At 40.7% G+C, this 12,971-nt stretch overlaps 1 protein-coding gene across 1 annotated transcript; it reads left to right on the top strand.

The window, feature by feature from the left end:
- The first annotated feature begins 8,575 nt into the window (after nucleotides 1-8,575).
- LOC149199541 (uncharacterized) lies at nucleotides 8,576-9,571 on the top strand. The gene has a single exon (XM_089400606.1). The coding sequence runs from the start codon at nucleotides 8,576-8,578 to the stop codon at nucleotides 9,569-9,571; it is 996 nt and encodes a 331-aa protein (XP_089256732.1).
- The last annotated feature ends 3,400 nt before the right edge of the window (nucleotides 9,572-12,971 follow it).

Genomic DNA, 12,971 nt, shown 5'->3' with positions numbered 1-12,971 from the left:
TGGAGGCTCGTTAACTCCATGACATTGTTATTATTCACTCTGATTGTTCCATATTAAATGAACACAAGCCTACCTCTACTATCACTGATTATCCCTTTGTATTCTATAATCCATTGATTTCCTTTTTCTTCACCATCAAAGTTGAGTTTAGAAGACTTAGGCAGAGGAGGTAACTAGAAGGGGGCAAAGCTGGATGGATACCCTTAGGAGGTGAAGGCAACTATTACTTTAAAAGCCTTGATTATTGACCATTCACCTGTTGTTCTTGATTAGAGCACACCTTAGTTAGGATTAATTCTTTAATTTTCTTAACTACGACATGCTAGGTAGTTTGAGGGGGATCAACTTCCCTTTAAAATTTCTTTTGTTTAATTCCTTCAAGATCCACCACAATAAGAATCTCGGCATCAAGGTCCAAATCTGATTGAGAATTAGATTAGACAAGGCCTAGAATCTCCATCTAATAGTGGTATTAGATAACTCATTGGATGTCTCTTTGATTCCAACAATTGTTTTTATAATTTATTCCATAGCCCCACAGAGAAACTGTAGAAATTAAACAAATGATGTAAGTCTTCCAATATATAAGACATTAAGGACACTTAGAGGGACCATAGTAATTCCTCTTGAATATTCTCCCACGTCATTGGTTTATTCTGAAGTAGAAGAAAAAAATGGATATTTTTGGCCATACCTTTTCCTTCCATTTTTTAAACCAGACCTCCTCCTTTTCAATATCTTGAATTCCGACCTCCAGTTGATATGCTTTGCTCATAGAGAAGGTGCCTCTTGATTGATGCTCTCTTTGAATTTTGTCCTCAAAGTTGAAAATAAGAATTCTCCACTTCTATAGATAGCTCCATAATTTCTACCACACACTCCCATCCAGTTTGGGATTCCATTTCTCTCATGCAATCCATTGCCACCTTTTGTAGCATAGATCTCTCTCCCTACAATAATTTGTCATCACTGCTCTTTCCCAAGCTATCATTTGTTGTTTTATTTTCTCCAAGTCTTCTTTCTCTCCCAATTTTGGAAAAATTTTCCATGAATCATCCCAAAATGATGCCATTTAACCATTCTTAATCTCCCAAAAGAAGTGCTTCTGGATCAATTCCATGCCTTTTCTTGCTAGGTTCTAGATTAATCATCTTAGGGTAATGTTATTCATCCTGATTAGGATCCATTGAGGAGTGTGTGGGGAATACTTATTTTTCCAAATCCTTTTCCATAGATATTGGCCCCCTTGTAACCACCTTGACCAAATATTCACACCCAAAAACGTTGCTACAATAGTGGATCCCTTGGGCCTAGACTGCCTTTTAGTTTCGATTTGCATGGTTGTCCTAGGCTACCAATGGCCACTTTCTTTGCTATAGAGAACTTCTTTCAATCGAAAAATTTTCACAACTATATTCAAGGCATGCAAAGTCCAACCAACCAATTTATTACAAACTTTTTGTTGAAATATGGCAACAAGAATATTCCAATTTAATTGTCCTTGAATTAAATTGTGAATTAAGATCAAATTTAGTCTTAAGAACTACTTGGAAATAATTAATTCATTAATTTTAAATTAATTAGTTGGAGAAATTCAAGTTAGAAGTATTTCTGAAGTCATGCAAGCGTTATCCCTTAAATTAAGGAGATAAGATTGAGTTATATTTGAGTTGTAATTAGTTAACTCAGTTTACTGAGTTAAGTCCAGTTAAATAGTTCCAAACTGTTTGAGGAACTAATAGTGAGTTAACAGCTAGTTGATGCATTAATGCACTCAACTAGTGCTACTCCAGTTAACTAAAGATTCCTTCATCAGAAACTCATGCATGTCTATTCCAAGAAAGACCCAGTTGAGATTAATGTTGAAGGACAGTGTACTATTAGTTGCATGTGTTTTCTCATGGAGAAAACTCATGCATGCAGTCAATAATTCATCCTTGAGGATTGCGTAGTTTTGAAGGCTTGTTTTTCCACTTGGTAAAAGGAAAATCATCCATAAGGAACAACGCAAGGAAATAGGAGCTTGGAGGGTAGAAAGGAAGGCTAGAGAGAAGCCAAGATTTCCTATGAGCATTTGAGAGGATTGTACTGAGATCTAGCTAGCTGCAAGAGCTAAGGCTTTATATAATTCCTATGTATTTCCACCATGCATGATAATACAATAGTGTGGGGTTTTTATCTTAGACTTTACCCAAAGTATTTTCATGTGTATTCTGCCATTGATTCTTCTTCTTCTAGTTATATTGTTCAGCTCAATCTTTAAGCTTCCGCAAATTGATAGTAGAAGTACGTTATAGTATTCTGCTTTGATTTATATTACATTATTGGGTTAACCTATCATAGATTTTCTACATGGTATCAGAGATGTGAACAATATAATGAGAAGAGAATTCAAAGTTTGAAGTTCAGGGTTGCAGGTGCAAATCAAATTCATATCATACTTCAAGGTTGGCCAATGGCGTTCTATGGCTTGAGACTCGAGTATGCCTTGCAAGGTAGCTCAAATTACATAGCATGGAAAGATAGAATGGAGGGTGTATTAGAAGACAATGGCTTAAAGGAATTCATTGATCAATAAATCCTAAATCCAGCTTCAACTAATGCACAAGAGTTGGCTGAGTGGAAGAAGTTTGTAGCGAAGGCGAGACAGATCATCCTTGAGGGAGTTTGAGACCATATTGTCTTGAGTCTCCATGGGAAGGATACTCCATTTTCAATGTGGAAGACATTGAAGGACTTCTACCAGAATAGTAGCGACCAAATGAAATTGGTGCTCAAGGATAAGCTTCGAAGAATCAAAATGGAGAAGGGTGATACAATTTCCACATATCTGAACAACTTTACCACCTGCAAAGATGAGCTTGGCAGTGTGGGAATAACTACCGCCAATGATGATATGGTGAGTCTCACTCTCCTTGGCCTTCCAAAGAGTTGGAATAGCTACTAGGACTTTGTGAATGGAAGGAAGAAACTGCCAGATTGGGAACGACTGTGGTCAGATCTTATGTAGGAGGAGATCAGGAGGAGCACACGAGATGGTTCTTCATCCAAGAATGATGATGAAGAAAATCTAGCCTTAGCAAGTAAGGCAAGGAAAGGGAAGGGGAAGGCTTCCCATTTCAAATCGAATTATTCTCATGGAGAGAAGAAGGGTGACATGTCTAAAGTAGGATCCCTTAATTATCACAAGATGGGACATTATGTGATTAATTTCCCATCGAAGAAGTCCAAGAAGGGATCCTCGAAAGGATTGGAAGGTGAGGCATTAACCTTTCAGTTTGAAATGGACTTTACCCTCATCACATGCATGGTGTCATCGATGATGGGTTGTGTCTGATATCTTGACAGTGGAGCCTCATTCCACATGACCGGTGATAAAAATTTATTCAGTGCCTTGGAGGAAAAAGACCTTAAGATGCGCATAGAGATGGGTGACGACGGAAGGTATAGTGTTTCAGGAGTGGGCACGATTGATTTTCAGAGGGAGCATGGAGATCCTCTCACCTTGACAGATGTGATGTATGTGCCTAGATTGAAGAAGAACTTGGTATTGGTCGTGATGTTGGAGGAAAAAGGCTACGATGTTGTCTTCAACAAAGGAAAGGCGTTCCTAAGACACATACCATGGGTTACACCAAGAGGGTAGGGATTCAAGTGAAGAATATCTATAAACTAGAGGTAGATGTTTGTGCAACATTGAGTACGAAAGTAGAATTGGTGCAAAGCCAAGACATTGGCGAGTTGTGGCATAGGTGATTGGGCCATTTCCATCATGGGGCCTTGAATATAATGCAGTAGATATCTATAGGACTTCCCAAAGGTAAACTTGAGCAAATTGACATATGCAAAGGTTGTACCTTGGGAAAGTACACAAAGTCTTCCTTTCATGATCGAGGTAGTTGAGTAGAGGCTATCTTAGAGAGAGTTCATACTGATTTGTATGTACCATTCTTGATAGCATCCATAGCATAGCAAAGTTATTATTTGATTTTCATTAATGACTATTCTCGTAAATGATAGATTTATTTCATGCAGAAGAAGGACCAAACCATCACAAAATTTTGTGAGTTCAAAGCTTTGGTCGAGAAAGAGTCAGGGAGGAAGATCAAGGCCTTGAGAAGCAACAATGGTGGAGAATATGTCTCTCAAGAGTTTAAGGACTTCTGTGTAGCGGAAGGAATTAAATGAGAGTTGACGGCATCTTATAACCCACAATAGAATGGGGTGGCCGAGAGGAAGAACAGAACTATTGTAGGGGCAACACAGGCAATGGTGTGTCCAAGGCCTACCATTTCACATGTGGGCTGAGGCATGCAACACAACAATCTATTTGTAGAATAGAAGCCTGCATCGCATACTTGGGATGGAGACACCAGAGGAAGATTTCTCCTGTAAGAGACCAGATGTGGGCAACTTAAGGATCTTTGGCTCATCAGTATATTGCCATGTGACAAAGGATGCACGGAAGAAGCTTGATCCGAGAGCAGAGTTGGGGATATTTGTGGGGTACATTGATACACCTCACGACTATCGGGTGTACTTGCCTACTAGTTGGAGGACAGTGGTTCACAGAGATCTCAAGTTTGATGAGCAGAAAGCCATGCGAGTTTCCCTTGAGAGGGAGCTCCAAATATAGGCTGTGGAGGAACTATTGGTTCCTAAGGAGGAGGAGCCTTAGACTGATGTGGAGTAGCCACATGTAGATGTTCTAGGAGTGGAGACATCCACTTAAGCAAAGTCTTCCAGAGATGGACGAAAGCACACAAGAGAAGTTGATAGATTTTTGGAGGATGTGAGAGAGAATGTGGGGGCACCATCTTCTTAGCACAGATAGAGGAGGTCACCTGAGAGGTACACTGAATACATGGCCCTTGCTGGGGAATGTGTTGAGACTGAGCCATCTTCCTTTGAGGAAGCAGTGCAGTAGCCGATTTGGGTTGATGGTATGGTGGAGGAGTATGACTCCATAGTTCGTAACAGTGTTTGGGATGTCGTTTCGAGATCGAAAAACAAGTCAGTTGTGAGTTCCATTGGATTTACAAGGTAAAGCAAGCTGCTTATGGTAGTGTGGAGAAGCTTAAGGCAAGAGTTGTTTCCCGTGGCTTTTCACAGGTCGAGAGGATCATGTTGCTGGAGTATATTTCGACAGAGGAGCAAGATGCTGACATTTTGACAAAGGCATTGTCAAAGTGTGAATTCGAGTTCCATAGAGACAGGATCGGGATGGTAGATAATCCCTTTCTTGTTGAGAGGGAGTGTTGAAATATGGCAACAAGAATATTCCAATTTAATTTGTCCTTGAATTAAATTGTGAATTAAAATCGAATTTAGTCTTAACAGCTACTTGGAAATAATTAATTAATTTATTTTAAATTAATTAGTTGGATAAATTCAAGTTAGAAGTCTTTCTAAAGTCATGCAAGAGTTATCCATTAAATTAAGGAGATAAGATTGAGTTATATTTGAGTTGTAATTAGTTAACTCAATTTACTGACTTAAGTCCAGTTAAATTAGTTCCAAACTATTTGAGGAACTAATAGTGAGTTAATAGTTAGTTGATGCATTAATGCACTCAACTAGTGCTACTCCAGTTAACTGAAGATTCCCTCATTAGAAAATCATGCATGTCTATTATGAGAAAGACCGAGTTGAGATTAATGTTCAAGGACAGTGTACTATCAGTTGCATGTGTTTTCTCATGGAGAAAACTTAAGCATGCAGTCAAGGATTCATCCTTGAGGATTGCGCAGTTTTGAAGGCTTGTTTTTCCACTTGGTAAAAGGAAAATCATCCACAAGGAATAGCGCAAGGAAATAGGAGCTTGGAGGGCAGAGAGGAAGGATGGAGAGAAGCCAAGATTTCTTGGAAGCATCTGAGAGGATTGTATTGAGATCTAGCTAGCTGTGAGAGCTAAGGCTTTATATAATTCCTATGTATTTCCACCATGTATGATAATACAATAGTGTGGGGTTTTTATCTGAAACTTTCCCCAAAGTATTTTCATGTGTATTGTGCCATTGATTCTTCTTCTTCTAGTTATATTGTTGAACTCGATCTTTAAGCTTCTGCAAATTGATAATAGAAGTAGATTATAGTATTCTGCTTTGATTTATATTGCATTATCGGGTTAACCTATCACATATTTTCTACACTTTTGTAATGATCTCTTCCCATAGGCTCCATTTATGAAAGCTCTTTGCTAAGGGGGATCCTAAGTATTTTGATGGGACTTTACTAATTTGAATTCCCAAGATATATGCCACATTTCTTTGGACCATCAAAGCCACATTAAAAAAATACCTACAATTTGTGTTTAGTAATCTCCATACATGAAGCCGTGGAAAACCTATCCATAATTTTATTGAAATACCATGCCTCGTATGCCATGGGTCTACCCATGGCAATTGTTTCCTACACAAAGCATTGGTGAGTCAAAGGAAGTTTTTCTCTAAACAATTGCAAACCATAGAGATGATTATTAGCTATTGTTGTCTTGAAGAACCTTCCAAGACCCTTGACAACCAATATAAATAGAAAAGGAGATAGGACATCCCATTTTCTAATCCCCTTGAAGGATGGAAAGGGGATAGATGGAGATCCATTTATCGAGACAAAAAAATAAGTAGAGGATATAATGTTATAGATCGAAACGATCCAATCTTCCACAAAATCAAAGGCTTGGAGAATTCTACACAAATAATCTGAGTTCAATATATCATATGCTTTTGATAGGTCCAACTTAATCATCATACCTTTTTTGATAATATTCAAGGGATGAAATAACTCTTTCTTGGAGAATCTAAATTCGATCAGATTGGTGGAATTGGAAAGAGGACATAGAGAGCTACTGCAGGTTGCAATTTCTAAACTATAAGATTCGAAATTACAGAGATACATTAGATTCAATATCGAGTGCCTACGGAGGGATGACGGCAAGCTGTAGGGTTTGAACACCTACAGCGATGGCAGGCTCTATAAATCTGCAGCACTTTTCAAACGTTGATGGATTCAGGTCCTTCTCTTTAACGGACTGAGGGTACACACCCTCATGGATCCCCAGCCGGGGGGGGGGGGGGGCGATGAACCTCCCCCACAAAGCGACAATGAACAGTTCGTAAAAACGGTAGCAGAGGGAGCCACAAATCAGGAAAGGGACAATGAAGCTCCGGAAAATCGGCAAGCAAAACAAGGGGAAAAGTCACCAGAAGTACATTCTGCTACATGAAAAACAGTAGCCATGGTTCGCCCAAGGGTTGAGCTACCAGGCCATCGAATCGACGCAAAGATCTAGTTCATGAAAGATCATGCCCTAATAGGGAAGTTCATTGGTCTATGGCCAACCGAAAGAGCCCTAAGAAGCTGGATAAATGCGAAGTGGCATCCCCAGGGGCATATCACCCTGCAGCTGGGGCCAAAAGGATTTTTTTACTGCTATCTTCAACTGCTTGGAGGACAGAAACAGGGTCCTTGATGGTGAACCTTATTTCTTCAATGCGGCTGGTTTGTTTCTTAAAGGATGGATGGAGCGCTTCAATCCAGATATGGTGGACCTCAGCTAGGCTCCGGTGTGGATCCGCTTATATTCACTCCCCGTAGAATACTGGGAGGAAGACTTCCTACAGGCGATAGGAAACACCCTGGGAGAGTTTGTCAAAACAACGGAGGAAATGAAAACATGCAGATATACTTCTTATGCTAGAATCTGCGTTTACATGAATCTCAATCAAGCTCTTCCAGATGCGGTAAGCATTTCTCACTATGACATTGAATGGCTACAAACTATTGACTATGAACATGTGCCCTTTCGATGTCGAAGATGTCATGCCCTTGGGCATTTATTCAGGGATTGTCCTCTAACACAGAAATCTCCCCCCACCTCAGATCCGAAAGCTTCTGAAGCAGGTGGCTTCATCAAAGTCACGAATCGCCGGAGAACCCACAAGAAACATGCTCCAAAACCAAAGGTAATGCAAACCAGCCAACCAGGGCCATCCACAAGCAACAGTTTTGGTGCCTTAGCTAACCAAACAGAAACACAAACGAATTTGCCGGAGCCAGAACCCATGAGCGATGATCATTCAAAAGGAGGAAAACCCACAATGCTACAAGCAGATACTAAAGGTAAGGAGGCTTCGACCTCAAACAAACAAAAAGAAATCGTCTGGAATAATCAAACCATGCAACTGGAGACCCCAAATCCAGATGCTCGCTCAGAAGAGGAACCAATGGAAGAACCAGATTACTCTCAATTTATGGAGGAAGAAACAGAAACAATAGACATTGGGGATCTGGACCTTCCCGGTCTTGAAAAAGCCTGCACCACAAATAACTTCGACAACATTCCAGCAGGACAGCTTAAGAATCTGGAAGAAGTCTTATCTCGGGCATAGAGGCAGAAATCTTTGGGTATACAGACAGGAGGCCCTTGGGATGGACGATTTATAGTCAAAGATATAAAAAAGCGAGGAAGAAAAACCATTCTTCAAAGAACAATCAAGTGTGGTCATATCTTAGTGGAATCAGGCAGGTGTGCCAAGTTAACTAAGTACTACAGTCCTGAAAACACTCCTTCTCAATGAAGCTAATCTCTTGGAATATAAGAGGGCTTAATGGCCCCAGGAAAACCCGCATCCTCAAAAATATGTTAAAGCAAGAAAACCCTCAGGTTCTATTCTTGCAAGAGACAAAGTGTGATTCCAACGCACTTGATAGATTCGCTGCTAAATTCTGGCCCGGATGTCATAACATAGCAGTAGATGCATATGGTTCCTCGAGAGGCCTAGCCATTATTTGGGACTCCAGAGCCATCGAGCTCAACAACTTTCACGCTCACAGGAATTTCCTCCAAGCAACTTTCCATATCATAGGTACAAACCAACATGGGCTTTTAACTAATGTTTATTTCCCACAGGAAATCTCTCGAAAAGCGGAGATCCTTAACTCCATCTCGGCTCTCAACCAGAACAGATCGCTTCCTCTATGGATTGCAGGAGGTGATTTCAACATGGTCACAAGATTGGAAGAAAGGAGAGGGGGTAGATGCAGAAATTCTCAGGAAGGATCGCTTCTGAAGGATTTCATTCAAAACAACTGGCTCATCGATCTCCCCTCCAATAATGGGGTTTTCACTTGGACCAACAGACAAGCAGGGAGCCAGCAAATCGCCTCTCGGTTGGATAGGTTCCTTCTCTCTGACAATGCCATTCATCTGGGGGGGGATTTTGCGGCATCCATCCTACCCTTCACGGGATCTGATCACTGGCCCATTTCACTTCACTGGTCTCGTCCTGGAAACAATATCGGCAGGCCTTTCTGCTTTGAGGCCTTCTGGATGACACATCCAGACTTTCATGATTTAATCAACACAGAATGGAAAAGCTTCCACCCACCTCCAGGCTCCAAAATGTTCCAATTCCAACAAAAACTTAAGCACCTAAAAGGTAAGATCAAGCATTGGAATCATACTTCATTTGGCAATATATTTCAGGGAAAAGCAAACATTGAGTTGGATATGAAGCAACTACAGCAAAAGATCATCACAGTGGGCAGATCAGAGGAACTGGCAGAATAGGAAAAAAACCTTGAATTGCAACTAGCGGAAAAGGAAAAGCAGGAAGAAATATTGTGGAGGCAAAAATCAAGAATTAGGTGGCTCAAGGATGGAGAGAGAAACACCAAGTTCTTTCATAGCACCACAATTCAGCGCAGGATGCACAACAATATCACTCATATTCAAAATGAGCAAGGCATCAGAGTGGAAAAGCATGAAGAAATAGAGTCTGAACTTTTAAATTATTTCAAGCAAGTGCACAGAGAACCAAATATAGACAGATCTCAGGCCATAGGAAAAATTACAGGCAATATCCCCAGACTTATTTCAGAAGAGCATAATCAAATGCTTCTCAAGCCTGTTGATCCTCAAGAAGTGGAAATAGCAGTGTTACAACTAAAAGATGGCAAAGCTCCAGGACCGGATGGATTCACCTCAAACTTCTTCCATAATTTTTGGGACTTCATCAAGACTGAGGTCTAGTAGGTGGTGGAGGAATCCCGCTCTCTCCATTGGATGTTTCCAGGAATAAATGCTACATTCATAGCCCTGATCCCGAAGGTGGAGAAGCCTTGCAAGCCAGACAAGTACAGGCCGATAGCACTCTACAACATAATCTATAAGATTATCTCTAAAATTATAGCCTTCAGACTCAAGCTCCTTCTCCCACTCATCATCTCGCCAGAGAAATCAGGATATGTTGAGGGAAGGTAGATCACGGATGGGATCATCCTTACTCATGAAATAATTCATTCCCTGAAGATCTCCAAAAAGCTAGGTATGCTACTCAAACTTGACCTTTCCAAAGCTTTTGACAGCCTAAGTTGGAAGTATATTGAAAAGACTCTTATAGCATTTGGTTTTGATGCTTCTTGGGTCCGGTGGGTTACGAGCCTCATCTCATCTTCATTCTTCTCTGTTCTAATTAATGGTATACCCTCCGAGACTTTTCACCCTACCCGTGGTATCAGGAAGGGAGACCCCCTCTCCCCTTTCCTGTTTATCATTATGGCGGAGGGTCTAGGGAGAAGTATCAAACATGCTCAGCAAGCTGCCCGTCTCAAAGGCCTCTCCTTTCATAACTCCCCTGTTTTTACCCATCAACAATTTGTTGATGACAATATGCTTTATGGGCATCCCTCAGTCCAAGAAGCCAGACAACTCAAAGCTCTTTTAACAGACTTTTCGGAAGCCTCCGGTGCCTCTATCAATCACTCCAAATCTCAAATCTTCTTCTTTCATACTCCCTCTATTATCCAGACAGCCATCTTACGCATCCTTCATTTTTCCTCTGCCAAAATTCCCTCCTCGTATCTTGGAGCCCCGCTCATAGCCTCCGGCCTAAAGCATTCTTCTTGGAGAACCCTCCTAGATAACCTGGAAGCGTGACTCTCTTCCTGGACTCACAGATCTCTTAACATGGCTAGCCGTCTTGTTCTGATTAAAGCTGTCCTTCAAGCCATGCCCTTATACCTCTTCTCCATCCTTGCGGCTCCCAAGTGGGTTCTCAAAGAACTCAAAACTCTCCAAAGGTCGTTTCTCTGGGGCAGCAGCGGTCTACGACACAAATGGGCTCTTGTCAAATGGGAAACCGCTTGCCTTCCTAAGAAAGGAGGTGGCATTGGGTTAAGAGACCCCACTCACAACAATGTTGTTATGGGAGCTCAAATCTGGTGGAAATGGCTTTCGGAACCTCCCACTCCTTGGGCCATGTTATGGACAGCCAAATATGTGGGAAACTGTCCAAGGGAGGAACTCATCAGAATATCAAAGACTAGTAATGGCTCAATCATGTGGAACTCAGCAAATCAACACAGGTACCTTATACAGGAGCATAGATTTTGGGAAGTGAAGAATGGTGATCAGGCTAGATTTTGCGATGACTCCTGGCAACAGATGCCTAAACTCAGAGAACTTATCCAATCAAATGTTCCTCTGGAACAGGACAGGCACCCCCAAAATACAGTGAGGAACTTTTGGCGAAATACCTCTCAGCAAGACTACAGAGAATGGCTTAAAGCGACTCAGGTCATTCCATAGGGGATGAGGCAAGACCAGCAAACCCTGGATACAGAGTTAATAAAAACAATGCAAACTTTGAAACGGGAACTATAAACTCAAAACGGGAACTCTGGCCCAAAAACCCCAAAAAAACCACAAAAATAGTGCTCAAAATGAAAAGTGTGTATACTGGAACGATGTTTTTTTTTTTTAGGTGTCAATTTTGCAGCTGTTTTAAAAATGGCAGTGACTACGAAATTTTCCTGCAAAATATAGCTTCAGAACGAAAGTGTTGATACTGGAATAATGATTTATTTTTTTAGGTGTCAATTTTGCTGCTGTTTTAAAAATGGCAGTGACTACGAAATTTTCTACGAAATTTTCCTGCAAAATATAGCTTCAGAACGAAAGTGTTGATACTGGAATCGACCCGCTGCCGGTCCGGCGGGGCGGGGCGGCCCGGGGGTGCCGCTGCGTGGAATTGGTAATGTGGATCGTCATTTGATGCGTGGAATTGGTAAAACCCAAGCTGCCCGTCAATGGAGAATGTTTGCGTCTTTTCACTTTGCCGAGTCTCTCTGTCGCGTATTGTCTCTCTGTCCGTTGTATCGCACATACAAGCTGACGTCCACCTTCGAAACCTGTAGTCGGGGATGCTAAGGCAACCTAACGTCACCTTAAAATTTTCATCAAAACTATAATGCTAATTATATATAATTGGAGTACAGACAAAATAATAGAGCTCGACCAAATATAGATATCGTTGCTCAAACATTCACATAATAAATAACAAATTTAATATATACAATTAATTTTTCAAAAACATGCTACTTGGACCATTGCTGACCTAAGAGGCATCCTTCACAGTATCATATAATAAAATACAATATATTACAATAATCTTTAAGAGCCCATGAAGTGTAATATGGTCTTGAAATACACTATACATGTGAGGACTTCCAACCAAAGGGCGTATGCATCACTAAAGAACTTATCCAATCCTAATATTACATGGATTTTTATTAGCGTGGGTTGTTGCAATATTCCTCCTTTTGAAGATTCTACCTGCATCGACTACACCGTCATTCAATACCATTGCTACTGCTAAAAACGAATAACAAGAGAAACCAACTACGTGTCTTCATGCCTTGTCTTTGACAATAATACTTCAATTATTGATGATGGAGCCTCTCACCACTTCAATCAATAAAACTTGAGTGTAATGAAAAGTGAGGATTATTGATAAAAAGTAATCCTCACCTTTATCAATTGAGGCTAAATGAAATATGAAGGCATATATAATATAAAATGTGGGATGATCTATTAATGGTAACACCAAAGGTAGGGCAAAGAGAACTATAAGGAGGTGAATAAGGATATTCAGGTCGAATACGTTACCAAACCAACAATTGCTGAGAAA

This window comes from Pinus tabuliformis, chromosome 2_1 (genome assembly GCF_031772625.1).
Source record: "Pinus tabuliformis cultivar Carrire ecotype Pingquan chromosome 2_1, CPIR1, whole genome shotgun sequence".
Taxonomy (NCBI): Eukaryota; Viridiplantae; Streptophyta; class Pinopsida; order Pinales; family Pinaceae; genus Pinus; species Pinus tabuliformis.
This window is presented reverse-complemented; position numbering and strand designations above follow the sequence as displayed.

Excerpts from the sequence above, each read along its gene's own strand:
- LOC149199541 (XM_089400606.1), top strand. The coding sequence starts at position 8,576 with ATGAAGCTAATCTCTTGGAATATAAGAGGGCTTAATGGCCCCAGGAAA.